This window comes from Camelus dromedarius, chromosome 21, assembly GCF_036321535.1.
Source record: "Camelus dromedarius isolate mCamDro1 chromosome 21, mCamDro1.pat, whole genome shotgun sequence".
Lineage (NCBI taxonomy): Eukaryota > Metazoa > Chordata > Mammalia > Artiodactyla > Camelidae > Camelus > Camelus dromedarius.
Window position 1 is genome coordinate 23420136 of NC_087456.1, and position 27153 is coordinate 23447288.

The following is a 27153-nucleotide window of genomic DNA, read 5'->3' on the forward strand; positions in this document are numbered from 1 at the left end:
TGAGTAAGCAAAACCTTCATAATTCTCTCAAAATCCAAAAAGATTTGTAAACTTGATTACTGAGAAATAAAGAAACTTGTCCAGCATCCACAAAAATACAAAATAAGCAAAACGTGATAATGAAAACCCGAGGAAAAAAATATTTGTAATGTATTACAGATGGTTAATATTCCTAAAATTTAAAGAACTTTACAGATAGAGAAGAAAATGGCCAGCAAACCTACAGAAAAATGGGTTGAAAAAAAAGGGACAGTTCTTCCAAAAAAACAGGGAGAGTTCCGGTTTTTTCAGCGTAAGCCACCCGTCCTCTTTGCTTGGCCCTGCAAATAAACCTTTCTCTGCTCAAAAAAAAAAAAAAGATAGTCCTCAGGAAGAGAAGTAGAGAAGAAATAGCTCATAAATATAGGGAAAGATGCTCTGTCTCATTCATAATAAAAGAATTAAACCTATACTGAGATACCATTTCTCACATTGGCAAGATCCAAACATTTGACAACATAACTCTCCTAGTGAAAGAATGCAGAGGAAACGGGTACTCTCATATGTTGCTGATCATTATACAAAATGATACAACTCTTATGAACGGGAGTTTGGCAACACCTCCCAAAATTACCTGTGTAATTACTACTGATCCAACAATGCCACTTCTAAAGATCTATCTCAAAGATACTAAAAATATAACAACAAATGTTGGAAAGATATATACACAAAACCATGTTACTCCAGTGCTATTTATAGTAATAAAAGACTAGAAATAACCAAACTGTCCATCGATGGAAGAGCTGTTGAGTACACTAAAATGTACAACTGCCCACCTAACAACATGGAGGTTAGGGGTACAAATCCTCTGCACAGTCAAAAATCCCTGTATAATTTATAGTCCATAGGCCCTCCTTATCCGAGGTTCCTCAGTATCCTCCTTCCACATACGAGGATTCAACCAACTGCGGAGTGTGTAGTACTGTAGTATACGTTAAGTGAGGAAAAATCCACATATAATTAGGGATCCAAGCTATTCAAACTCATACTGTTTAACAGTCAACTGTACTATGAAATGGGGAAAAAAGAAATCAAATTAATTCTATATACTGCTAGGGTATGATTTCCAGAATACATACATATATATATATATATATATCTATGTGTGTGTGTATATATATATATGTATTTAAAGTGGGTGGAGAAAAGTATAGATATTTTTATCTAAGAAAATAAGGACAGATGAAATTTTTTTTACAGTTTTGAGGTGAAACTGACATGCAATAAACCACACATATTTAAAGTGAACATTCTGGTAAGTTTTGACAGATGAATACATCTGTGAAACCATCATCCCACTCAAGATAATGAACATATCTTTCACCTTGAAAAGTTTCCTGATTGCTTTGGTAATCCTACCTTCTACCACTTGTCACCTCTTCCTGCCCCAGGCAGAATTTCTGTCATAATGGATTTGCATTTCGTAAAAGCTTTAACGTATATGGAATAATTCACTATGTATTCTATTTTCTCTGGCTTCTCTCACTCAGTATAACTTGAGATTCATCCATGTTGCTGCATGCATCAATAGATCATTAATTTTTATTACTCAGCAGCATTTCATTATATGGATATACCACAATTTACTTACTTATTCCTCTGCTGATGGGCATTTGGGTTGTTTCCAGTTTTTGACTTTACAAATTAAGTTGCTATGAACATTGATATACAAGGCCTTCTATGGATGTGTAATTTATTTTCTTTGGGATAAATGTTAGCAGAGGGATGGCTGGATCATTTAACAAGTGTATGTTTATCTTTTTAAGAAACTGACAAATTGTTTTCTAAGGTGGTTATACTTTTACATCCTCACCAACGGTGTGTATTTCCAGTTCCCCTACATCTTCTCCAACACTTGGTCTTTGTAATTTTAGTCATTCTATTAAATGTATTAAGTGTGTAGTGGTTTAAATTTGCATTTTCCTCATAATTAATAATGTTGAGCTTTCTATAAATGTACTTATTTGCTATCCACATATCTTCTTTGGTAAACTGTTACTTCAAAGGGCTATTTGTTCTCTTATTAATGAGTTTTGAGAGTTCTTTATGTATTTGGGATATAAGTCCTTTATCAGATATATACTTTGCAATGATTCCCCTCCTAGTCTGTGGCTTGATAATGGTTAAGTTTAAGCCTAGAATCTATTTTTTCTTCCCTATTTGTCCCATTTGTTCTCTGTTCCCTTTTCCCCCTTACTCTGCCTTCTTTTGGATCAAGTCTTTTTAATGATTCTAATTTATCTCTTTTGTTGGCTTATTAGCTATACCTCCTTGTTTTATTATTTTAGTGGTTGCTTTAGAGTTTATACTATACGTCTTTAACTTATTAATGATACAATACTACTTCATGTATTGTGCCATTATACTATATATTATCATATATTTTATTTTTACATATTTTCTAAACCTCATAGTACACTGATAATATTTTTCTTTAAACAGTAAATTCACTTTTAAAGATATTTAAATAATGAGATAATGGTTTTATATATTTACCCATATGGCTATCATTTCTGGTACTCTTCACTCTTTTGTGTAGCTCCATTATTTCCATCTGTTGTCATCTTCCTTATGTTTAAAGATCTTCCTTTAACATTTCTTAAGGTGTAGGTATGCTGGTGAATTCTTTCAGCTCTTTCATGTTGGAAAAAAACTCATTTATTCTTTGTTTTTGAAAAATATTTTGGGGGGTATATTGTAGATCAATGGTATTTTTCTTCAAATATATTAAAAGATATTATTCTACTGTATTCTTCCATGCCTTGTTTCCAACAAGAAAGCAGATGTCAACCTTATCTTAGTTCCTAAAATGTCTCTTTTCTCTGGCTGCTCTTAAGATTGCTCTTTATCACTTATTTTGATTTGATATGCCTTGGTGTAGTTTCATTCATGTTTCTTATACTTGGGTTTCTTTGAACTTCTTGGATTTCTGGGTCCATAGTGTTCACAAATTTTGGAAATTTTTCACCCGTTATTTCTTCAAATAACTTTCTGAATATCTCTTCCATCCTTTCCTCCAGGGTTTCCAGTTATACATTTATTAGACTGCTTGAAGGTGCCCCCACTGCTCACTGATGATCTGTTCATGTTTCTTGAATTTTTTTCTCCTATAGGTTTCATTTTGAATAGCTTCTATTGCTGTCTTCAAGTTCACAAATCTTTTCATCCGCAAAGTCCAGTTTAGCATTAACCCCAACCAGTGTATTTATCACCTCAGACACTTCATCTCTAGAAGTCTGATTTGGGTCTTTTTTAAAAAATAGCTTTCATGTCTCTACTTAACTTTTTAAACATCCGAAATATGGTAATAATAACTGTTTAATACCCTTGCCTAATTCTATCATCTCTGGCAGTTCTTGGTTGGTTTGATTGGCTGATTTTTCTCCTCATCATGGGCTGTCTATTCTTGCCTCTTTGCATGCCTGATAATCTTTGATTGGATGGCATACATTATGAATAAATGTGATGGTGAAATTTTTATGTCAGTTTGACTGATCATGGGGTACCTAGATTAAATGTTATTTTGGAGTATGTGTCTGTGTGTTTCTAGATAAGATTAGCATTTGTATTGATGGAATCAATCAAGCAGATTGCCCTCCCCTGTGTGGGTGGGCATCATCCAATCTATTGAGGGCCTGAATAGGACAAAATGCAGAAGAAGGAATTTGTCCCTTCCTTCCTGATGGCTTGAGCTGGAACATGAGTCTTCTGCTCTTGGTGCTCATGTTTCTCAAGCCTTTGGACTTGGACTGATAACACCACCAGCTTTCCTGGCTCTCCAGCTTGCAGACTGCAGACTGTGGGACTTCTCAGCCTCCATTTGTACATAAGTCAATTCTTTGTAATAAATCTCTACCTATATGTATATCCTATTGGTTCTGTTTCTCTAGAGAATCCTAACTAATACAACAAACATTCTTCAGCTTTGTTCTGGGCTGCAAGTAAATTGCTGGGAAACACTTTGATTCTTTTGGGTCTTGCTTTTAAGATTCGTTAAGTAAGACATGAGCAGCGTTAATCTGAGGCAAGCCCCTTCTGAGTACTTCCCTAGGAATTCCTGGCAATTTCCTTCCTGGCCCTGTGTCAGCAACTGTCCCTCTACTCACTTAGATGGTTTCTCTGACCTGGAATAGTTTTGTCACACTCACGTGCTGATCAATACTCTGAAGAAAACTCAAAGGGGACCTTTCAAAGATCCCCAGGGTTCTCTCTCTGTAGCTCTCTCCTCTCGGTACTCCACCCTGTGAATTCTAGCTGCTTTGCCTTCCCTGGACTTTGAGCTCCATGTCCTCAACTCAGGGCTCCTCCTTTCTGTGTCACAGCCTGGGAACTCTCTCAGTGCCGTAACATGTGACAATTGCAGACTGCATGGCATCGGTTCTCTTTCAGGAGTTACTGTCCTTTGTTGCCTGACTTAAAAACTGTTGTTTCATTTATTATATCTGATTTTTTTCTTTTCAGCTGTTTCAGTTAGGAAGTAAAGCTGGTACCTATGAATCTATTTTTCAGATAGGAATAGTGTTTAATGGTAGAGTACATAATGAAATTAATTTTAAATTACTTATAGAGAGTATCAATATGTTGGACAGAACTAGGACAAAAACTAGGCTTCTCTGACTAGACCTTATTTTACAAATTAACTTTGGCTCTTGTAAATAATTATAAAACAACAAAATCTTAAAAAGCAATCCCTAAAAACTGAAAGCAAAAAATGAAACAACCTAACTGTGTATCAACTTGGTGGCAGGACAACATAAAGGAATTATTTCAAGCATACCATAGTGTGATATAAGTGAAAGACAAAAAGAACTCCAAAACATCCCTGAAATATTTTCAATAACATATTGGTGGTGGTAGTGTTGATTTTGGCATTATTAATACTATTGTGTGAATACTGTAAAATAAGGCAACTAAATCATTATGCTGATGTCATGAAAAAACTGAGATTCCCAACACTGGAGAAAGAAAATACAATGTCAGATAGATGTGCTTAAGTAAAATTCCACTAGCATGCTGAATTGTGATTGGGAGTAGCCATATGGCATCACGATGAATATTCACATAAAAAATCCCCACAGATTTCCTCACTTTGTCTTCTGAAAAGGCCTAGAAATGACTGCCAACTCAAAAGCAATAAGCAATCTCAGCACCCAGAATGTTGCCTCTGAGTACCATTTCCCACTAAAAGGAACCAGGGCTCTTCAGAGAAATAGCTCCTTCAAGATCTGCAGGAAATGTACAAAATGAGCTTGGAACATCATGTTACACTAGAAGGCAAGGAAGGTGTCGATGCCTACAAGGTGGGGTCAAAAGGGCCCAGGAGCCAAGCTGAAGAGGCTTCCATTAACCAAAAATGGGAGAAATTGAGCACTGATAGTAATAATAACTAAAGTGGGTTGTAACATACCAGATATTTTAAAATTCATGACATTATAATGATTCTTAGAAAAGAGGAGAAATGCACACACACATACACACAAAAAACCCTTTGGGCATCTTTGGATAATGCTGGGAAGACAACTCATTACTTTGAAAACTATTTAAACAGAATCAAAAGTTTATACTGCTTTAACGTTTCAAACCAAATCTCAGTGTAGAGAATAGTTGACAATAAGTTTCTCTTTGTAGAAGTATCCTAGCCTTCAAATGAAGTAGGAACAATATAGTCAGACAATTACCATTTTGCAGCTTATAATACAGATGTAGTCAATGTTACCAATGACTAGTAAACATCAAAAAAAAAAAAAAAAAAAGAACACCTAGATATCAGACGGAAGTATACAACATCTCCTATTAAGTGTTCTTGCCAAACAAAACTGAACCTCAATCTGACTACCACTCTGATTAACCAACTCCCAAGAAATATAAAGAACCAGGGAAGCATATTCAGTTATACCAGGGGAATGCAGTTAGCAAAATCCACACCCTGATACCCTCTAGAAGCCAAACAAACCTGTTTCTTCAATGAATACACTGCAACAGCAAACAAACAAAAGGAGACAGCGGTAGAGAGAGTAATTGGTATGGTGATTGCCCTCCACTGAAAATAAATAGAAAGCTGGACAAAATATACAAAAAAACTGTTTTTCAGATAGAGAACACTAGGCAGCATACAACTGTGACTCTTGACAGAGGGAAACAAATGAGGTGAGCGCTGTGATCTCCCAGCTGTCTACCTGGAGGCACTTTCTAGACCTCAGTAATGGGAGGGAGAACCCCAGCACAGTACACCAATCTCACCGAGGAGGCAATGATCAGAGTTTAGGGAGACTGAGGTGCTTGAAATATGCAAGGAATGTTACCAGAAAGATGAGGGGGAGAAAAGAAAAAAAAAAAGAGTTCCAGAAATCTGCAAGAATGTCTCCTTCAGTCTTGTGCTGATTTCAAAGCAGCACCTGTGTAAGACTCCTTGAGGATGGACAAAGAACAACTCCAAGCAAAAAGAACAACTATATGGGAACCGGAAGCTGAACAACTCCCAGTTAACACAGGGCTGGGAGACATTTGTATTCCAGCCACTCAGCAGGAATTGACCTTAATGAATGCTCAAGGCATTTAGTAAATTCCAGAAAAATCACACTGCAGTAGTGGGGCAACACTAGCCCTAAAGACTTCTATATATACAACACCTCCCTAACAAGTCTTAAAAATAAGACTAGAAAGGATCAAGCTGATTAACAAGTAACTTAACAGCCTAGCAAAACAAACTTCAACATTTTTTAAAGGAAGCCACAAAAATCCAGGCACTCAACCACATTCACAGTGCCTCTCATCCAAAAAAAGAAGAAAAAAAAAAAAGAAGAAAAAGCAGGAAAATGTATCCCATAACTAAGAGGTAAATCAACCTATAAAAACAGACTGAGAAATTACAAGAGATAACAGAACCACCTTAAAGGGCTTTAAAAGAACAATTTTAAACTATACTTAAGAATTTTTTTAAATAGCCATACTGAGGAGAGAAATGGAAGATATAAAATAGGACTAAGTGGAACTTTTAGAGCTAAAAAGCAAAGTATCAGAAATGAAAAATTCAACTGATGGGCTTAACAGCAGATTATATACTATAAAAGAAAAGATCAGTGAACTTGAAGACAGTAACAGGAAGTACTTAAACTGAAACAAAAACATAAAAACACTAAAAAACAACAAAAAAGAACAGAGCCTCAGTGACCTGTGGAGCCATATAAGGTGACCTAACATAAGAGTCCTGGAAGGAGAGACAAGAGAAGGCGTACACAAAAATGTTTTGAAAAAGTAATGTGAAAACTAGACCCAGAAAGGGTGAATTGCACTAGATGTAAATTATGCTTTAATTACTTCTGACTTTTTTAAAAGGTGGGTTTACTCACAGGTGACGTGATTATCTACACAGAGAAGCCTATGAAATCTACAGCACCTCCTAGAAACAATAATTTAGTAAGATAATAAGTAAATAATAAGTAAATTTAGTAAGATATAAAGGTCAATACACAAAAATCAATTGTATTTCTATATATCAGCAAAAAAAATAATTATAAACAACATGTTAAAAAGACACCATTTACAACATCAAAATCCATGAAATACACTGGCATACATGAACAAAATATGTGTGAAACCTGTACCCTGAAAACTACAAAACACTGTTAAGAGAAATTAAAGAACTAAATGAATGTAGACATGAACTTAGTTCTTGGGTCTTAGAAGCTTCAGTATTTGCTGTTATCAGTTCTTCCCAAACTCATCTATAGATTCAATATAATAGCAATAAACCTCTCAGGAAACTTTTTTGGTAGAAACTGATAAGGTGATTCTAAAATTTATATGAAAATGCAAAGAAACTGCAATAGCTAAAACAATTTCACAAAAGAACTACCTGACTGCAGGACCTACTATAAAGCTATAGTAATCCAAAAAGTGTGGTCATGTCTTAGGATAGAGATAGAGATCAGTGGAACAGAATAGAGTCCAGAAAGAGAGATACATATATAGTCAAATGATTTCAACTCAAGGTGCCGAGGTAATCTGAAGAGAAAAGAAATGGTATGGGAGCAAATGGATATCCCTACAGGGGAAAATACGAAGCTTTTGACCTTTTACCTCACACCATTCACAAACATTAACTCAAAATGGAACACAGACTTAACCATGAAAGGCATAACTATAAAACTTCTAGAAGAAAACATGAAAAAATATTCACATTGTTGGAATTGCCTAAGAGTCCTTAAGCAGGAAACAAAAAGCACTTACCATAAAAGTAAGCGTTAATAAAATGGTGTTCATCAAGGTTAAAAATTTGCTCTTCAAAAGACAACGTTAAGATTGAAAGGCCAAGCCAGAGTCTGGAAGAAATTATCTGCAATACGTACCTGACAAAGGAGCTGTATCTAAGATACATGAACATGAAGAACTCTTACATCTTAACATTTAGAAGGAAAAAACTCCAGCTTCAAAAAGGGCAAAAGATTTGAAGAGCTGTCTCACACGTAAAAGTATGGCCACATGAAACATGGCTCAACACCATAAAGCACCAGGAAATACAATTAAAACCTCAAAGACATGCCCTCTAGAATGGCTACAATTTAACACTAATAATACCAGATGTTAACAAATACGTGACCAACTGGAAGTGTTACAGTTGTTGGTGGAAGTATAAAATGGTACAGTCACTTTCAAGCACTGTTTGGCAATTTCTAAGATAAAATAAACTTACCATATGACTAGGCATTTTCACTCCTAGGTATAAGTCCATTTATAATAATAATAATTCTACAACAGGAAAAACTAATCTGTAGTGAGAAAAAGTATTGTCAGTGGTTGCCTGGAGATGGGGTGAGGGGGATACACTGGGGAGGTACCAGACAGAGCTTTTTCAAATGAAGGGAATGTTCCAAGCTTGGTTATGGTCGTTTTTACACAGGTGTATACATTTGTCAACACTCCCTGAGTCACATTCCTAAAATGGGTACACTTTGTTACATGTAGTTTATATCTGATTAAAGCTAATTTAAGGCTTATATCAACTCCTCATAACTTCTGGACCTCAACAAGATCCTGATTTGAGTAAGAACAATTTTAAAAGGGGGGAGGGGATTCTGAATGTGTCAAATAATGGGTGACAATGAGGAATTACCATTAAGCTGGGTGATGGGCCCATGAGTTCATTTTACTATTCTTTCTGCTTTACTGTTCTCTCTCTTTACTATTACCACTTTGAAATTTTCCATTTTAAAACACTAAAAAAAATTTAAGCACAACGTCAAATATTTAAAGGATCACTACGTAGAAAACAATTAGATTCTAGGAGAAAAACCATATGGAGGAAAACCTGGAGTCAATATAAGAATGAACCAGCCAACAAAGCAACGTGTAGCCTCATAAGGCAGGTTGCTCATGCAAGGAACTGCTGATGCCCAGACCTGGTAACTACTAGTCAGGGCTGCAGTGGAGAAAATGACTACAATTAGTGAGAAGCTGGACTAGTCGCCCTCTCAGATCTCTTCCAGCCCTGAGATTCCAATAACTGTCAGTCTATGTATCTGACTTCTGGTCCAGTTTTCCCCAACAAGTCAGCACCCCATTATTCCCCAGCTCTATCAAATAATTATCTATACTACTTATTTGATATTTCACAAAAGCTATGTCATGTTTTTTGTTTTTCCAATTTTCATATGTATTTGATATGCCCTTTTTAAATTAAGCCTTTCAGAAATCAGAATTATGCTTTATACCTCTTAGACTCTTTTATTCCTAGCACAACACTCTGTACCCATTGGGCCATCAGAACACTTTCTCGACAGTATCTTTTAAATCATTGCTACTTGGTAACATGCGACCTTTTCTTTTGCCATTTATGTCAGCATCTTCTCCCATCATCTCTCAAGCAGAGACTGCATCCTCTACCCAGAGACTGTGTCCCCCAACCTAGGCCTAGAACAGGGCTCTGTGCGTATCCACAAATAACATGAATAAAGAATTCCTCCCACATCTGGAGGCTGTTACATTTTAGAAATGATGATTCATGCTGATAACCAAATTCTAATTCTAAGACTGCCTTAATTACTGAAATTTTCATTACTCTAACTGCACAGGTCATACACACCTTCACTGGGGTGGCTGCCACTACCACTACCATGGAGAAAACTGAAACATGGTTTGGTTTTCTTCCATCTTTCTCATCCTAGTGACCTTTCTCCTGAGTATAAAGGTATTTAATGCCTTTATATTGCCCTCTGACCATCCAAATGAGAAGCAGACAGGGGATGAGTTCCTATAAGATGCCAGGCACTAGGCTTTTGACATTATCAATTCATTTAATTCTTACAACAACTGAAGTGGGCACTATATGCATTTTAAAGACGAGGAAGCTGAGGTTCAAACTTCAGTAATGTGCCCAAGCTTCTAAATGATCAACCTGCGATTTGAAACAGATCATCCTCACTCAAAACCTCTATGTTTTACATTACAAAAAATAACCATTTTTTCTACAAAAGCCTTGAAATAATAGAACCTAGAGGAAAGATATTTCTGTTGAAGGGGAATATATTCTCTGTAGCTCCAAGGGCAATTTGGCCTCCGAATTATTATGACAGCTTGCTCATTCTAATAATTTACCAAGAAAAGATCCAATTTCAACATACACCACAAGGGGGCACTAAGTCCTAAAAAGCTTAGATCAGCTTCTGGAGAGATTAAACATCTCATTTGGATCAGGACTCCCTTTAGAAAGATAAATTTGAATAAATATTCTGCCATAAGTGACTGTTTCTAAGAACAAGTATGACCATACTTCCTGCTTAAAACCTTCAAAGGATCTCCATCCATAACATCAATTACCATGATATACAACTTCTTTTACATGTGTCCACTTCCCCGAGCCCTATTCAGCAACAAACTGCACATCAAACTCACATGGGTCCTTCCACTCTGCTCAAAACATGCCTCAGCTAATTCCTGACCTTCTCTGACCATCCCTCCCCGACACAATTTATTCAACATACTGCTCTACCATCAGGTAAATACTTCTCTCCCTTCCTGTATCATATCACGTTTCAAGTGAATGTCGTTATCTCCCTGCTAGACTGAAAGGTCCCCAAGAACAGGAACCATGCTTCACAGGTGTGCATATGCCCAGCTTCAGCAGGCAGCAAGTCCTCTCCAAGTGCTGAATTGAACCCATCAAAATCACACCTATGGCTTGTTTCAGGCGCTACTCTCTTCAAAGGCTCAGGAGTAACCGTCATAAAGACATTTTAAAAGTTCTTCACCTCTTGCTTAAAATCAACTTAAAAACTAATCATCAACATTCTACTTGAAGAAGCCATACATGCCAAACTTACCGTCTTAGTTAAATAAAACACCAATGAATATATGAAAAGAATTGCGTTTTCCAAAGGTGTGACACTTGCTGGTTCTTCAGCGTATGTTTCTAGCTGCTTTTTTGCATCAACTGCATCCATAGGAGTGCCTTCGTTTGTAATTAGCCCTAAAGTTGAGGCAGAAAAGCAGTATCTTATTTATGCTTTGGAATAAGAACTGTTTCTCTTCATTTTAAATATTTATGAGTGCCCACTAAATATTAGTCACGGTGCCTGGATATCTGGTTCTCCTGAAAACAATTACATAAAAAAATTTCAGAACCCACATGAGAGCCATCACATCCTTCAGTTACAAAATGAACGCATCTCCAACCACGCTACCTACCCCAGTCCCTCCACCACCTCCCTGGAGATGCAGCTGTCCTCTGAACAATGCAGCCTCATGGGAATTGAGAAAAACAGAATGTTACGCTTTTTCCATATACACACGGTCACATTTAACAAACATTTACTTATTGCTGGTGAAGTACTGTATTAGAAACTTCAGGCAAAGAATGAGTAGAAAAGTGTCACTTTGCAGACTTGCACCAGTCCTTAGCACGGCATCTGGCACCTGGCAAGCACTCGATAACTGCTTACTGAACAGATGAACTACAGCTACACAAGAGAGAATACAGTAAACACCCAGAGAGACTAAAGGGAACTACTTACAGGGCGGGGGCCTGGCTGACAGCTCTGTGACAGAATTCCAGCTATTCCTGAGAGGATTTCCACAGGAGGGCAGGCGGGTAGGAAGGGGCTTTTCAGTATGAGTTATTTGGCTCTGGGGCACTTCTCATAAACAGCTAGGAGTCCCAGAAGCAATTTAGTGAGAAGCTGGACCAGTTGCCGCTCAGCTCTCTTCGGGTCCTGAGACTCCATTCGTTGCTGATCTATGAATCTGACCACCCGGGAAGTCCTCCCGGTCAGGTCAGCACCTCAACACCTGAGATGCAGGAACAGACATCCGGGAAGACCAGCCTCTAAAGGTGGTTGATGGCATTTTGTGTGGAACTTAAAGGACATGGCAGAACATCTGTTTTTAATTCTGCAAGCAAGAGTTTTCCTAACCCTGAAAGTTTCTGAGCAAGAGAGGAGTAAGTGTTACTGGTATATGACCCATTTTCAACACACACAACCCTTCTGAGTTACGAGAATTCAGAAGCGAAGGATATTGTTTATGAACACAATATCCCCTGGAACATGGGAGACCTCTGACATGCCGTTTCTCAATTAGCTGAATTCCTCTCCCTGCTGTGATCTCTCCTATACTTCGAAGGGGGTGGGGGCAGGGTGTGGCCCAGGGCCACTAGGCCTGTGGTGTCATAGGGCAATGCTGTGCCTATGGTTAGAGACCACAAAACGTCACATCACCATGTGGACGGGCACAATAACACGATCAGCTGTTCTGATTCACTGGTAAAATGAATGAGCCGCACAAACATTAGAAAGCTGTGGATACTATTACTGGGGTTGCATTTTTCTAAACTTTGTATTTAAAACAACTTTCTCAACTCACATGGAATGAACTGCTCTGCTCACTGGATGTCTACTGTGCTCTGGGATTAAGAACGATTCACCGGAGTCCATCTACACTGGACTATTACACACTGCAAAGTGCTGTGCTGTTTCCTCTAATCTCATAGTATAAGGACACCTAGACATAAACAGCCCCTTTACTATTTAAAAAAAAAAAAAATTCTACCATGTGCAGGCAGCAAATTAAAAAAAGAACTGAGCTATAAAATGTACTCTATTGGGGGGGGTAGGGGCACCGAACGTGCGAGTTTCAGAGCAGTGGTTCTCAAACTTTTAACTTCTCACAGATCAGAATTCCCTGGAGGGCTTGTTAAACACAGATTGCTTGTCTCCAACCCCCAGAGTTTCTGATGCTGTTGGTCTTGCTAAAAAGTACTGTTTTTGAGCATAAGGCTTTTCAAAAATTTAGTATTTTAGATTTAAATTACTCACATCAGCTACCGCTAGCCGAGCGCTGGTTGGTAGGGCAGTCAGTCTCTGACCTTCTGCCTCTGTCAATTCTGGGACTTCTCATTTTTTAAGTGCATGCACACCTATGTTATTCTTCCCTCAGTTCCGTTCCTTGAACAAATCTCCTAGAAGGCCTTCTTTAGGACAGCCCTCTACTTTGTAGAGAAAAATTAGCAAGCTTTACCTGGGTCTCTGTCTTTCTCAGTATTTGGCTCCTGGGACACTTCTGAGGTACCCATGTCACTGGTCATGGGTTGATCTGAGGGGCTGGGCTCTTCAGGAACCTGAGAGTTAAGGACTTCTGTGTCCTCCTGTGGGAAGTTCTCCTCCAGCGGTGGCTGTATGTCTGCAGGAAGAACGCACAGGGCTGGCAAAGCCTGATAACACTCCCCACTTCGTCACCCCCTCCCCAGATGGCTCCAGGCCACGTCACCCCTGCCCTTCCTCCGTGTGCTAGCTCCCCATGGGGCACAACTGCTCCAAGAAAGAAGAGTTCCAATTGCCTTCATCTCACTTCACAGATGACTTATCTACACAGTAAAATTTACAAAGACACCCTCACCCCAAAATATTTCATAAATAAATATATTTATGGTAGGGGCTTCAATAAAATTAACTTCCCTTGGTAAACCAACATACGCCCACACAGGTAAATGTGCAAAAGCAGAAATAGGAAACATCTATTCTACACAGAAATAACAGAGCGCCTTCACACACTAGCATGCTTGTGTCACAGAGCCAGTGTGGAGAAGGGCAGTACACACACAGGCGACTTGCTGAAGTGCCTTTCAGAGTACTTTTGAAGTATTTCTAAGAGTCAGAAGGAGTGAACATATTGCTGTCCCTAAGAGGCTCAGGGTATAACCCAATGGGACCCACAGCAAAGATGAATTTCTTTGGAACCTCATAGTTTACCCTGAAAATTCATTTGAGTTTTGCATTCTCATTCAAAATATAGCTGCTTTGATTAAATGTGAAAATGTTCCCATCTTCAAACTCTTAGAAAAAATTGGCATTCTTGGGACGATACATTTTTTCTTTGGCTTTTTGCCCCCCTGGTAGTCTACCATGAACCCCCAGTTCAGAGACCTCCGTTTGAAAAGCATGGGGGCAGAGGAAAGAGCACAGAGCTAGGAATCGGCTTATACAGGATGCTGGCTCGGGGTCCATTCAATCACTATTTACTGAATAGCTTTTATGTCAAGTGCTGTGTTAGAAGGCTCTGCAGCCTGGCTCAATCCTTGGTTAATGTGAATGCAAAAACCCTGGGGCCCAGAAGAATTTGTACCTAAGTGGCTGCCCTAAAGAGGCAGGAAAGAACATGGCATCCACAAAAGATGAAAATTACGAGGGAAATGAAGAAACTCGGGCCAAGCATTGATTTAAAAGTCATGCCAGTCAATTCCTGGACAGACAGCAGTGACTTTATGATTAAGAAAATACGTTTTTAAAAAAAAATCCTTTCAAGACAAAAAGAGCCCTTTTTAGGGGAGTAGATAAATTAGGGGCTGGGGATTAACAGATACACACTACTACATATAAAATAGATAAACAACAAGGACCTACTGTATAGCACAGGGAACTATATTCAATTTCTTGTAATAACATATAATGGAAAAGAATCTGAAAAGAAAACATATATATATGTATATGTATAATTGAATTGCTTTGTTGTACACCTAAAACTAATACTGTAAAGCAACACTGCAATAAAAAAATTTTTTAAAAAGCCCTTTCATAATTTTACATGAAACTTGTGCTTTGTTAACAAGTCTACTCTGTAAGTCATTTTTCTTATTTATATCTTTATCTTTAAAGTTTCCTTTTGAGAATGCTACCAGTCTCAACTGTCCTAAGGGAAAAAGCAGGGCATGAAATCCTTATCTACGCTCCAGCCTACAAGGAAGAAGGCAGGAAGGGGCATGTGGACGTCACTGTGCTGTCCCTCCCTTTGGGCACACTGTGAACTGCGGACAGAGCTTTACAAATTAAGCACGAGGCACTTCCGTGGGGACCTCCTCTGCCCACCTTACCCTGCCCCAACCCCCCCCCCGTGCCTGTTTCTCCAGCCCAGCCCAACAAGGCCACAGGCAGGTACTTCACCTTCCTCTGGTCCGCCCCAGCCTTCCTCTGCCGGCGGTGCCACTGCCGGGGGTGCGGGCTCCTCCACCGTGGCGTGTTTGTACCTGACAAAGTAGATCAGGTCTTGAATATCATCGAGCACTGCGGCCTCTTCAAAGATGCTGCTGTCCTTCATTCCCAGGTCCCGGTTTTCGGTCACGCGAGTATCGAGCATCCTCTCTGCCACGCTCAGAATGTGTGACTCTGAAGCGCGAAAGACCTTATCTAGGACTTTCTCCACGTTATAGGGCAGGCTCTCCCGCTGTGCCGACTTCAGCTTGGATGACATTTCTTGGAACATGGCTTCCAGCTTGTGGACATCAAAGTACTTCTGGAACCGCTGCAAAGACTGCTGCTCTTTAAAGAAGCTGCTTATTATGGGCAGGTCCTTCATACGGTCGCTGTGCTTCGGCTGGACAGGTGCATGTGGAGCCCAGGGGAACAGGTCATCTTCGCGGTCCTCAGAAGCAGACCCCTGGCTTCCCGCGTCTGTGAGTTTCTCTATGTCCTCTTTTGAGAGTTCTACCCAAGCCTTCCCTGAGAGCCCTGTCTTCAGATGTTCCTCAAGGTCGTCTTCCTTAATGTAATCAGGATCTTTATTCTGAGACACTTCACCTAACTCTGGAGTCTGATTTTCTTTCTTGGCAGGAGAGTCACTGTCTTCAGAGGGTTTCTGCGCTTTCTTAACCAGGAGAGAGCTTTCTTCTTTTTCCTCCACCAGACGACCTGGTTCCCCGCCTAGTGTGTCTACCCCTTTACCCACGGTTTCACTTTTTCTTTCAATTTCCAAAATATTACTTGTCTTCTCTTTGTTGTCTTTACTCTCTGGATCAGTATTAATGGCACCTAAAATAGCTCTTTCAGGGACCTGCGGGCTAGCATCTAACCATCTGTCCTCAATCTCAGGTCTTTTTTCTTTAGACTGTCTTGCACTCACAGCATTTTCATCCTCTAGCAGTTCTTCAGGGGTGTCATCGTCGTCTTCTGCTTCTGGTTCTTCAGTGTGGAAACCTGGTGCTTCTGTGCTATCAGTTTGGCCCGTTTCTCCTCCCTTCTGTGCGGTCGGCACAGGCTGGTGATGGGCAGACCCCTCGTCGGAGGCGTCCTCTCTGACCTCTTCCCCAGGGACCCTTCTATTCTCATTCTCTTGCTTACTGACTGCGGCAGAAACAGCTCTTTCTTGTTGCCAGGTAAAATTTCTTCCCAGAATAGGACCCTCTTCTTCGAGTTTTCCTGGAAGAGCAATTTCCTCTGGAGAAGAGAATCTAGTCTGATTCTGAGTTTTAAGAAGCTGTTCCTCTTGAAGTTCTTCACTTGGATGCTCCCTGGAAAGCATGTGTGGTTTTGGTCCATTTACTGAAACATCTGCTTCCTCCACGGCACCCCTGGAAGCGTTATGCTGATGCTCTCCCAGCAGTGGTGTGGTGCCCCTGGACTCCTGTTTAATCTCTTCTTCGTCCACTGGATTCCTTGTGGCTTTAGGTACCGATTCACTCTCTGCACCATCTTCCAAAATCTCACCAGGATTTTCTTCATGGAGCATTCTTTTTGAGATATGGACAGCGGCTCCTTTTAGGTCACTCTCCTTGTTACCAAAGGCTGATTTTAATGTCTCTTTACCCTTTGCAGGAGATGGCGAAGAACTGGGGGGACCGCTCTGAGGAGACCCGTGCACGGCCGTGCCTCCTTGCTCCTCATCCTCCAGTCCCACCTCATGCTGCACCAGGTCCCCCTGGGATTCCTCGACCTTCTTTTCTTTTCCTTTACTGTGAAGTTCTGAGTCCACGTCTGGGTCTTTGCCAGGTCTTGTTTTGGGAACGTCTACATTCAAAAGACCATCTTCTGCCTTTTCCGGGTCAATATAACCTGTTGCTGCTCGTGGTGTCCCCAGTTTGCTATCAAGGACTAAAACATCATCACCTTCCTTTTCCTCCTTTGAATCAGAACTCTCTAAATCCATGCCTCTGTTTTCTTTTCCTTCTGCAACAGCAGACAAGATAGCATCTTCCCAGGCTGTTAGCATGTTTTCATCATTGTTTTGGATGTCAGGGGGCTGAGTTTCCTCAACCTTATGCTCTTTGTGTGAATTCTGCTCTTTCTCTGTTGAATGTGTCTCAACTCCAGACTTCACTGGAGCCTCCATGTCTTCTCCGTCTGTAAAGGTTAGTAGTGGGAGCTCATCAAAGTCTTCTTCATTCTCCTCTTCTTCCTTCCCAACTGTGTAATAGTCAGCATCCAATTCCTCCTCAAAATCATCCTCTAAAGAAGTCACGAGTCTGGTCGTCTCGTCGTCAGAAACAAGCGCATCAGCAGTTGAGCCGAACTTGGTTTTCAAGTCCAGAGTCATTTCTGTTTTCAAAAGTTTATAAGCATCAATTGTCTCCTGTTCGTGTGCAACCTGCGAACCATTGCTGGTTCTGTTGTCTTCACTTTCTGGCACTTTTAACTTCTCTTGCAGCATTTCTCCAAAAGGTTCCGATGAAGGTGGCTCTCCCCGAGCACGATCTGCTTGACTGTCCACACGGGGGTGGCTGCTCTCAGCCTCGTAGCCTTCCCCGAGTTCCTCGGTGTTTTCTGAGGATACGCTTTCACCTTCCTCTGAGGTGGGTTCTCCTGGGCCAGGTTCAGGGGTGCTGTCCTCAGGCACTTCAGGAGGCTCCTCCACATGCTGAGAAGTTTTGTCTTTAACTTCCTCAGAATCTCCAGGGGCAGAATTATACAATTCCAAAAATCCTAAAAGTTCTTCGACATTATAATTATCAAAATCATCTCTTCCCCCATCAAAACAAACAAAATCTGTCTCCTGCAAGGGAAAGGAAAACATTAGTGTGTCACTAACCAAGCGTCAACAAGAGCAAACCCTTACCCAGTGCTAGTGACAGAGATGATCTCAAATTCATGTTTGGCTCTGGAGCGGCTTTCATGCCAAGCATGGGGAGTGAGGAGATGGGATGGAACCCATTTTTCCTTGGCTTCCTGCTTCCGTAAGGAAGGACTCCTGCTCCTGGCTTCCTTTCATTCTCTTTTCCCCACGCGAGGAATGATTCATGTGCCTGGTGAGTCTGCTCTGCACCACCCCTGTTTTCTGCTTGGGACTGGCCGGAGGGAACACACATCCTCTCTTCTCCCCGCTGGCAGTTTTATTGGGACAGTCCCCCTTGGGGAGGCCCCCCAGGTGCCTAGCTCTGCCTGTGGCTGGGTAAGTCTGTCTTATTCTAGTCGGCAATGTTCAAAAGCCCATTATTTCTGCACATTTAAGCCAAGTTCTCTAAAAAGCTGTATCAGTAAGTAATGGTGACATTTTGGTCTCCATCTGCCTGACTCCTAGATTTCTCAACTTGTTCTGAGCACAAGTACAGAAAAATAGGGTATTATTTATCGGGTCCCCCAACTTCCAGTATCTACGCCTGATGTTCTAGGAATTTAACCTCATAATAATTTGTCCAGGAGAAGCTGGATTTCTCTATCATCCTATCCTCTAGGCTGCCCTTCTCTGCTTACTGGCTTTAAACAGGCAGAATCACCTTGCTGACAGGCTCTAAGTCTACCGCAGACTTGGGGCTCATGTTTTCCTTGGATCGGGAAAGATAAATCAGCTTAAGAAGCATCTTACTGAAATACAGGTGCATGGGAAGTAAAAATTTTAAGGGACAAAGCATGGTGTCAAAGGGCCCCCCAATAACTATTATCACAAGTAGAGCTTGAAAACAAGATTCAGTAAGGGATATCCTTTACTTGAGATCAGGGTTCTGGGTGTCATTAAGATCTGCTTTTGGACTATCCATAAACTTATATTCTTCCTTTCCTCCGCTACTAAATAAACTGACGTGGAGGGGTGGGTATAGCTCAGGGGTAGAGTGCATGCTTAGCATGCACAAGGTCCTGGGTTCGATCCCCAGTACCTACATAAAAATTAAAAAAAAAAATTGACATGAAAGTGACCATAAACAGAGGAAAAAGTTAAAAACCCAACCAAGATAATTTCCTTCTAATAACTAAGCTCTCCTAACACTGACAAGCGTAGTAGGGATGAACGGCTTCCGCTTTTCATCACAGGCATTTCTAAGCCGAATCTTCATGCTGAGGGAAGCATGCAGGGAGAGGTGCAAAGAGAAGGCAGAATCCCTGACAGGTGACGTCTCTGTGACCAACAACCTGCTGTCTCACACGTGTATCTCCTCCAGCAGTATCTTCATTAGGAGTGAGACCTAACAGGCAGTAGGGCTGATTTTATGACCCTCAAGAGTATCAGGAAATTTCAAGACTAGCCATGGCTTGAAGACTTCATTCTGCCAAGCTCAGCTGACAAGTGCCCCAGGCCAGCAGCTGGCATGCCCTGCAGCAATTCCAAAGAGTTGCTCAAAGATTTCTGAGTGAAGGTGAACATCAATTCCTATAAATTTTAAAACTCCAGAAAATCATGAGCTGGAACGAGGGTCGCAACACAAAATCCTTGTCATCACAAAGCTATTTTAAGTTAGTGTACCCTGGATGACTGCTTTATAGACTGGACAGCCAGTACCTTGCAGATTTGAGGCTGGACCTCATCTGAAACACTCAGGTTCCCTTTTCCAAAATCTATCACGTAACTATAATCCCTTACATCATTAAAGAGTCAGTAAGAAAACCTTACAGCCTAGTATATAATTTAGGGTTTGCTTAATTTAACCTGATTTCTGTATACTTAAAATGTCTAAAAGCTATTCAATGAGTAGTTTTCAGACTGAAACACCTTCTCATTTTGCTTATAAAAAAATTATTTAGCTTTTAAGTTTAATAGCTAAATATAAAGTTATTGAATTCTTTTTCTCATAAAGTAGCAAAGGAAAACTCTAACTATGCCTACACAGCCTTGTATAAGAACAGCTCCTTCAATGTACAGCTATCAGATTATGATACAAAGTCTCCCATAAATCCTTTTCAAACTTTTCTTTCTTTATTTCATTTTTCAAGGTAGTTTGATTCTAAGTTAAAATCTGATACACAGTTGTTTTTTTCGAATTGAAACACATTCGAAGACTTTCAAAACCAGTTAATTGAATGCAACTGATGAATTTATAAGCCGATTCATAACAGAGCAACCACAAAAAATCCACAACTTACATCTGCTGGAACTTGTAACTCTTCTTTAGTATATTCATGGACTACCTGGACTAAATCCTTTGGAAAATATCCAAAAGTACGCCCAACCTATGCGAAAGAATGAGCAAAAGAAATGGTTACCAATCAAAATTCTGTACGAGATATATAAATGAGAGGCTTCCTTGTAGTGACAGGAAACATACAGATAGGTAGATACAACCACAAGAGATAGTTATTGTTACGATTACAGAGATTATTATTCCAATAAAAATTAAGTAAAGAATATTATATAGGCCACTTTTTCTAAAACCACTAAAGTTTTCTTTTAACATTCAGCTTAATTCTAAACACATGACACACGGAGTTAGATTTCTGAAGTAGACAGAAAAGCTGCATAATAGAAAGTTATTGTGTATTATACGATTAAAACTATGCAAATCAAAGCTGGTTAGGAACACTTCCAAATAACCTCTGACAAGAATTTACTGCACATCTCACAGCATTGCTCATGAACCAGTTATTGTAAGTCTTTCTTAAACCAAAACAATAGCCATGAAAATTAATAAGTAAAAAGAATACAAATTCTCTGAAATGTATGACCACTACAGCAGTATTTGGTATTTATTGGTATCATGGGCTGTGCTGGCTCTTTCAGGAACTAGATTTTCAAGTATTTGGGAAGATCACACTAACCTACATAGAAAGCTTTATTTTCATGCAAAGTAAACTTCTGTAGAAGAAAACACCATTTATCCACAGCACTAACAGCTAAAAGGTATTAAGTGTGTCCCCTTGAGAAACAGACACTGTCTTTTACCAGCTACAGTCTGAAAGGGAACAGCAGATTTCATTCCAATCATTAAAGAGACTGACAAGCAGATCAAATGCACAAGAATTAAAAAAAAAAGGCTATCTTATCGCTAACTCCTAAAATATCCCCATTATGAGTGTGCTTGTTATATCTGGCAACTATCTGAAAGCCAGTTGTAGGAGAATACTGCCGTGAAGATTAGATAAGAAAAAGCAATTAAAAATTGCTACATTGGCAGTTAAAGCCTGAAACTCTAAGTAACCAAAAATAGCTGTTGGATGAAAACTAAGAACCAGAAGTAAGAACGATTTTGAAAGCTAAGGAGAGAAGGTTTTTAGTTTCCTTAATTTTATAAGGTTCGTGAAATGAGAAGGGAGGCAGTATCCTTTTATTCCTTCTCAGGAAAATTGTATTTTATGAAAAGAATCTGGAAAAGGAAAAAAGAAATCAGAGACATGTGGAGAAAGGAAATACATTTATCTTTGTGTAATCTTTGTCAATTAGACCATAGGTCATTAAAAATAAAAACAACTCCATTATTTTTATGCCAGGTGGTATCTGTTTCTTACGATCTGACAAAAAGATGCAAAATCGCGGGCCCTCATGACTGGAAATAATCTTTATATCTAATTTTGCTTCCATTGATCATCTCTGCCAAGGAACTGTAGATTTGATTTGGAGGAGGAAAAAGAAAAGAAAAGAAAAGAAAAGTATATTGTTTCTAGAGAACAAATTCTGCATAAGCTACGATCAGGACAAATGTAAGTTAAGTGCTGCTGCCCTGAAAGGAAATATTCACAAGAAAAATGAGTAAGACGCCGGCCCTGCGTTTACAGAGCTTTTGACTTTATAGGAGCTGGGGCAGTGCACACAGCAACTACAGTATAAAGCAGTAAAAGGAATGCCACGTGAGCAGTGCAAACAAAGCGCCACCTAAACAATCATCAGACATCAGAGATCCCTCCAGGCTGGTAGCTGAGGACAGTGCTTCCCTATGAAGGCAGGATGAGCTGGGAACCAGGAAGACTGGCAGGCTTTCTGGAGGTGAATATGGCCATGAGCAAAGGTGTGGGGGAGGGAAAATGCAAAGAAGTTCACTGATCCAAATGCTCCAGCTTTACCACTGTATTAAAAATGCAGCCTAGGGACTTGGAAAAAATGTTTCAAAAGAGTATCAAGACTATCAAGAAATCTCATGCAGTAGACATGAAAAGATTCTTCTTTGTACATAGTGATTCAACTGGGATAAATACAAGGCTGTAGGTGACCAGCTGGTCTTTCAAGATTCCTCCCTAGGAATCTGGACCACCAACAAAATGAATCCATTTTTCCCGATGGGGGATTCTCAAGCCTTCTTTTTTGTTGTTTGGTGTTTTATTGAGTGAACATTTTCACATTTGGGGCTGGGCATTTCTCTAACTTTGGACAATCCTAAGGGCATTCAGGCCTCTTACTGCTTTCAGTAAATAACCAGTCCACACAACACACTTTTTCAAAAGGGCAATAGCTCATACGCCTCTGAATCAGGTCACTCCTGGTACATCTCCCCATTAAAAACATCAAATTGTGACATGGTCATTGATTACCATGTCTGATGTCCAGGCACCCACAGAACTGGCTGGGAATAGAGCTGCTTGGGGGAACCTACGGGGCAAGTGTCTGAAAAGCAGGAAAAGGGTGCCCCAGAAGGTGCAAACAAAACAAGCAAACAAACCAGAAAGCACACGGTGAAAATGACATTTTGCTTTCTTAACAGAAACAGCACCCATGATTAGGGAACTGTTCCCAGAGCTGCGAGTTTTTCACAAATATTAATAATTCAGAAGAAAAGAAATACACATAAAATCAACTTTAAATGTGAACGCCTGAAACACTATCTCACCCATCTTTTACAGGATTAAATCTTATGTGCCTGAATCCTTCCTTTTTGAAATAATGAAGTTAAGAATCTCCAGGTTTCACCATCTCAGCCTTTACTAGGTGTGGAGCATCTGTAGCTGGTAAGGCCTAGATCCTGGTGCTGAGACGCATGGCCAGAAGCGGGTCAGTTCTGCTGAAGAAACCCCTATTGAGCCCCTCCTCTGCGCCAAGCCTGATGCGGGCCAGGAACACAGAACCACCCTCTCTTCCCACAGTCCAGCAGGGAGGACAGGTTAACTCTACCGAAGACCCCAAGAAAACATTTAAATCTAGAGTGTTAAACAAGCCAATAAAAAGGAAGAAAATACAGTACGTCAAGTTTTTACTTACACTTCCAGCCCAAACCTCGGGCGATCCCCCTGCCAGTTTATAGTAGACGTACACAGGGTCACCAATTTTAAAATTCACAAAACGACAGTCCGGGCCTGTAAAATCTTCCAGAGCCTCAGCCCGGTACATTAACACTGTACATAAAGAGAGAGAGAAAAAAATAAGCAGACATCAGGATCCAACTGTCACAGTCCATATTGATTTATCAGGAAACGTAAGAATCCACTATAAACAACAATCAGGTTTCTCCTGTACTCTCCGGAATCACTTTCAATTCTCGTGCTCAAAGCACCTACAGAGCTTTATCCTTATAAATCATGACATCCCCTGCAAGTGGACAGGAGGGAGGGAAACTTTCCCTGTTTTTCTCTATGCATAATGTTGAAAACACAAAAAGCAACATGTCCACCACTGCACATGGCTGGTCTCAAGTGAAACTCTTGGTTCCCTCTTCAAACGTCTAATCCTCAATCTTTGCTGTTTCATAATCATGAAAAGCTACATTTTGCAACTGGGTAAATTTTGAGCGCAGATGCTGACTGGTGTAAGCATGGCTCCACGTACAGGTAATAGGTAACTGGGGAATGCACTCAAGAACCCCCAAGGAGTCAATTAACTTGAACTAACTACTAAAAGGCCCTACCTTTAAGTGGCTGTAACTGCTACCATGCAACAGTAAACACTGTCAATTTCATTTGCAGCCAAGTTGCTCTCTCTGTAAAGCATTTGAACAAATTAAACTCTCCCATGGATCCAATCACGACAGGGTAAAATTTTCTCAAAGTACATAATGTTGACTACACCCAACATTAAGGCTTATTTATTTCATAAACAAAGTCAAAAGTGGACCTCAGGTGTGGCAGGGACAAGCAAAACAATCAGAGTTGTTCAGTAGTTACCTTCAGTCTTAAAATGGAGGACTTAAGGCACACGCAATCTAGAGACTGGTAGAAGCAGTATTTTTCTTTTCGTTGGCCAAATATAGTTTCTAATGTAAGATGAAATGGACAGTAAATGCAATTAAATAGCAGAGAAAAAGAAGTATGAAATGGAAATAAGACTTTTTCTGAAAGCCAATTAGCAATAAGTACATTAAAACGGATGTTTAAATACGTATTTGAGGGACAAACATACATATCTGAAGGCAATTATTTGTATTTTGAAGCTAAAATCTGATTATTTTAATATTTGTCAGCATCCTAAGTCAGATATAATTAGATGAGAGGCCAAGTGGAAGGTGGACAATTTAAGACTGGGGATTCTATCAGAATTGGAAATGGTAATGTTTCGCTCATTATCTCTTAGAAGAGATCACTGCAAATTTATAATAAGTCAGATGACAACATAATGCAGACTGTGGAACAGCTATCAAAAAAGCACACAAGGACACGCATACACATTACTAAATAAATACTTTATGCACCACAACACAGACCCAGACCCTGCTCCAGCTGCGGGGTGTTGTATTTGGTTACACCTGTTAGGACACATGCCATTTCTTAAGTTATGTGACAACCACAGGCCCTTCTAACACGATGTCTCCATACTGAGGATGCATCAGAGATGTGATTCTCCAGGTAACTGATTTTGAGGAACCCAAGTAGGAGAGCGCTTGAAAGCAAAGCATAGCAAACACTTTGCCATATCCAATCCTGCTTGTTATTAACCCGGATTTACTCTAAGAAAACTGAAGGAAAAAATCATGGAAGGTGCTCCACTTTTGTAGTGTTTATTTACATCTGCCGTAGGGTTACCTCTAGGAATGGCTTCACACAGACCAAAGATTTCCTCTTTTGTTTCCTTTTATGGTATTGCAGTGCTACAAATTATGAAGTTTGTTTTCTAATAACTCCAATTTGAACATAAATAGCTAAGCTGCAGGCTTTGGCTTTTGCAGAATATTTTTCTACATAAAGTGATTACAATATATGAACAATCGTTTTCCGAAGTGGTTATCAGTAAGTTACAAGGTTATCTGAGACCGCCCGGGGAGGACGATACTGGTCCAGCAAACACACAGGAAGAGAGCCCAACAACACAAGCGACTAAGGCTAGATCTTGCTGGGTTTATAAAACCCTGGGATTATTATTTTTAGTTTATCAGTCCTCTTCATCTGAGTCTGGGGATCTCTGCCCTCCTTACCGTCCACAGCCCACCCAATCCGCGGCTGGGGAACAATTTCGCTTCCTGCGCAGAGGCTGCAGGTCCCAGGTGGCCGATGCAGATTCTCGATCTCTTTCGAGAGCGAAAGATTTTGGCCTTCCTGGTGCCCTCCCTGCCTGGCTTTTTGCAGAAGCCTTCAAAGCACAGAAATGACAGGACTGAGGCAGAGCCGGGGCGGAAACCTTGGAATACGCTGCATGCCTGGACTCCAGGCTCGTCCCAAACCTAAACTCCAACCCCTGTTCAAAAGGCGGTCTGAGCCCCAAATCCGAGTGAAACCGAATGGCGAAGAGGCAGCTCCAGGGAGCCTTTCCCGAGCCCCACCATCAACCTGCGGCAAGGAATACGCCAGCCGAGCCCTTAGCGCATCTGCCCCCGGACTGCACCCACCCAGGTCCCCGCGGCGCGGGCAGGAAAGCGCTCGGATGCAGCTTGGGGAGCCCAGGGCGCGCGGCGCGCAACCTCATCTCCCCACGGAGCCCGGGCAGGCCGGGGGAGGGGAAGATGTGAGCGGCCCCCGGGAAAACCGGGGCCACCTCCGACCCTCCAACCCCCGCCTCCGTCCGCGAAGGAAAAATAAAACGCTGGCAACAAGTGGGAGGTGCAGCTCCCCACGGCCGGGGCCGGCTGGCCCGGGCGCCGGCAGGGCGGGAGGGGACAGACGCAGGGACCCGGGACTCTCCCGCCTCGGCGCTCCGCCCGGCCAGCCTGCGACCCCCGGCCGGCAAGAACGGCGGCCGAGCTCCCGCCCCCGCACTGCCCCGGCGCCGCCGCCGCCACCGCCGCCCGCCGGGCACTCACTGCTGCATTCGTCGTCCGCGCAGAGTTTGTGCTGCGAGAAGCGCCGACCGGCGCCCGGGTCCGGCTGGCCCGGCAGCCGCCAGGGCGGCCCGAGCAGGAGCAGCCAGAAGAGCAGCCCCGGCGCCGCAGCCATGTTGTGGTCACCTCGCGGAGCCGGTGACGCGGAGGAGGCAGCCGGGGCGGGCGCCGGAGGGCGGGGCGGGGGCGGAGCGCGGGGGGCGGGGGGATGCGCGGCGGGGAGGGGCGTCGCCCGCGGGGGTTGGAGGAGCACCCGGCCGACACGTCAGCACAGCCTCGGGATGGGGATGGAGGGGGTCCTGGAGGAGGAGGACCCGCGCTCCCACCTCCTTCCGGAGGCCTTCTCCTCCAGCGCTGCCTTGGCAACGGGACTCTATCTTCTCCCTAGTCCAATCGCCTGCTTTTGCCCCCATCCCTTCGCAGTCGACCCTCCGCGCGACTCCCTCTTTTCCTCGCTCATCCCCCTCTGCGACCTTGGATCCCCCAGCCCCGCACCATCCCAACAACAGGTCTTTTTTGACCCCTTCTCGTAGCTTCTGGTC

At 41.4% G+C, this 27153-nt stretch overlaps 1 protein-coding gene across 2 annotated transcripts in view; it reads right to left on the reverse strand.

Annotated features, from left to right (window-relative positions):
* MIA3 (MIA SH3 domain ER export factor 3) overlaps positions 1 to 26734 on the reverse strand; it is a 46842-nt gene extending 20108 nt beyond the window's left edge. For both annotated transcript variants that reach the window (XM_031438416.2, XM_031438415.2), the window contains exons 1-6: positions 26594 to 26734; positions 23629 to 23762; positions 20589 to 20675; positions 15468 to 18288; positions 13549 to 13710; positions 11358 to 11503 (exon numbers count right to left, since the gene is read on the reverse strand). In XM_031438416.2, coding sequence (XP_031294276.2) covers positions 11358 to 11503; positions 13549 to 13710; positions 15468 to 18288; positions 20589 to 20675; positions 23629 to 23762; positions 26594 to 26726 — 3483 coding nt within the window. In that variant the 5' untranslated portion in view covers positions 26727 to 26734. The remainder of the gene's footprint in view (positions 1 to 11357; positions 11504 to 13548; positions 13711 to 15467; positions 18289 to 20588; positions 20676 to 23628; positions 23763 to 26593) is intronic.
* Positions 26735 to 27153: the final 419 nt, after the last annotated feature.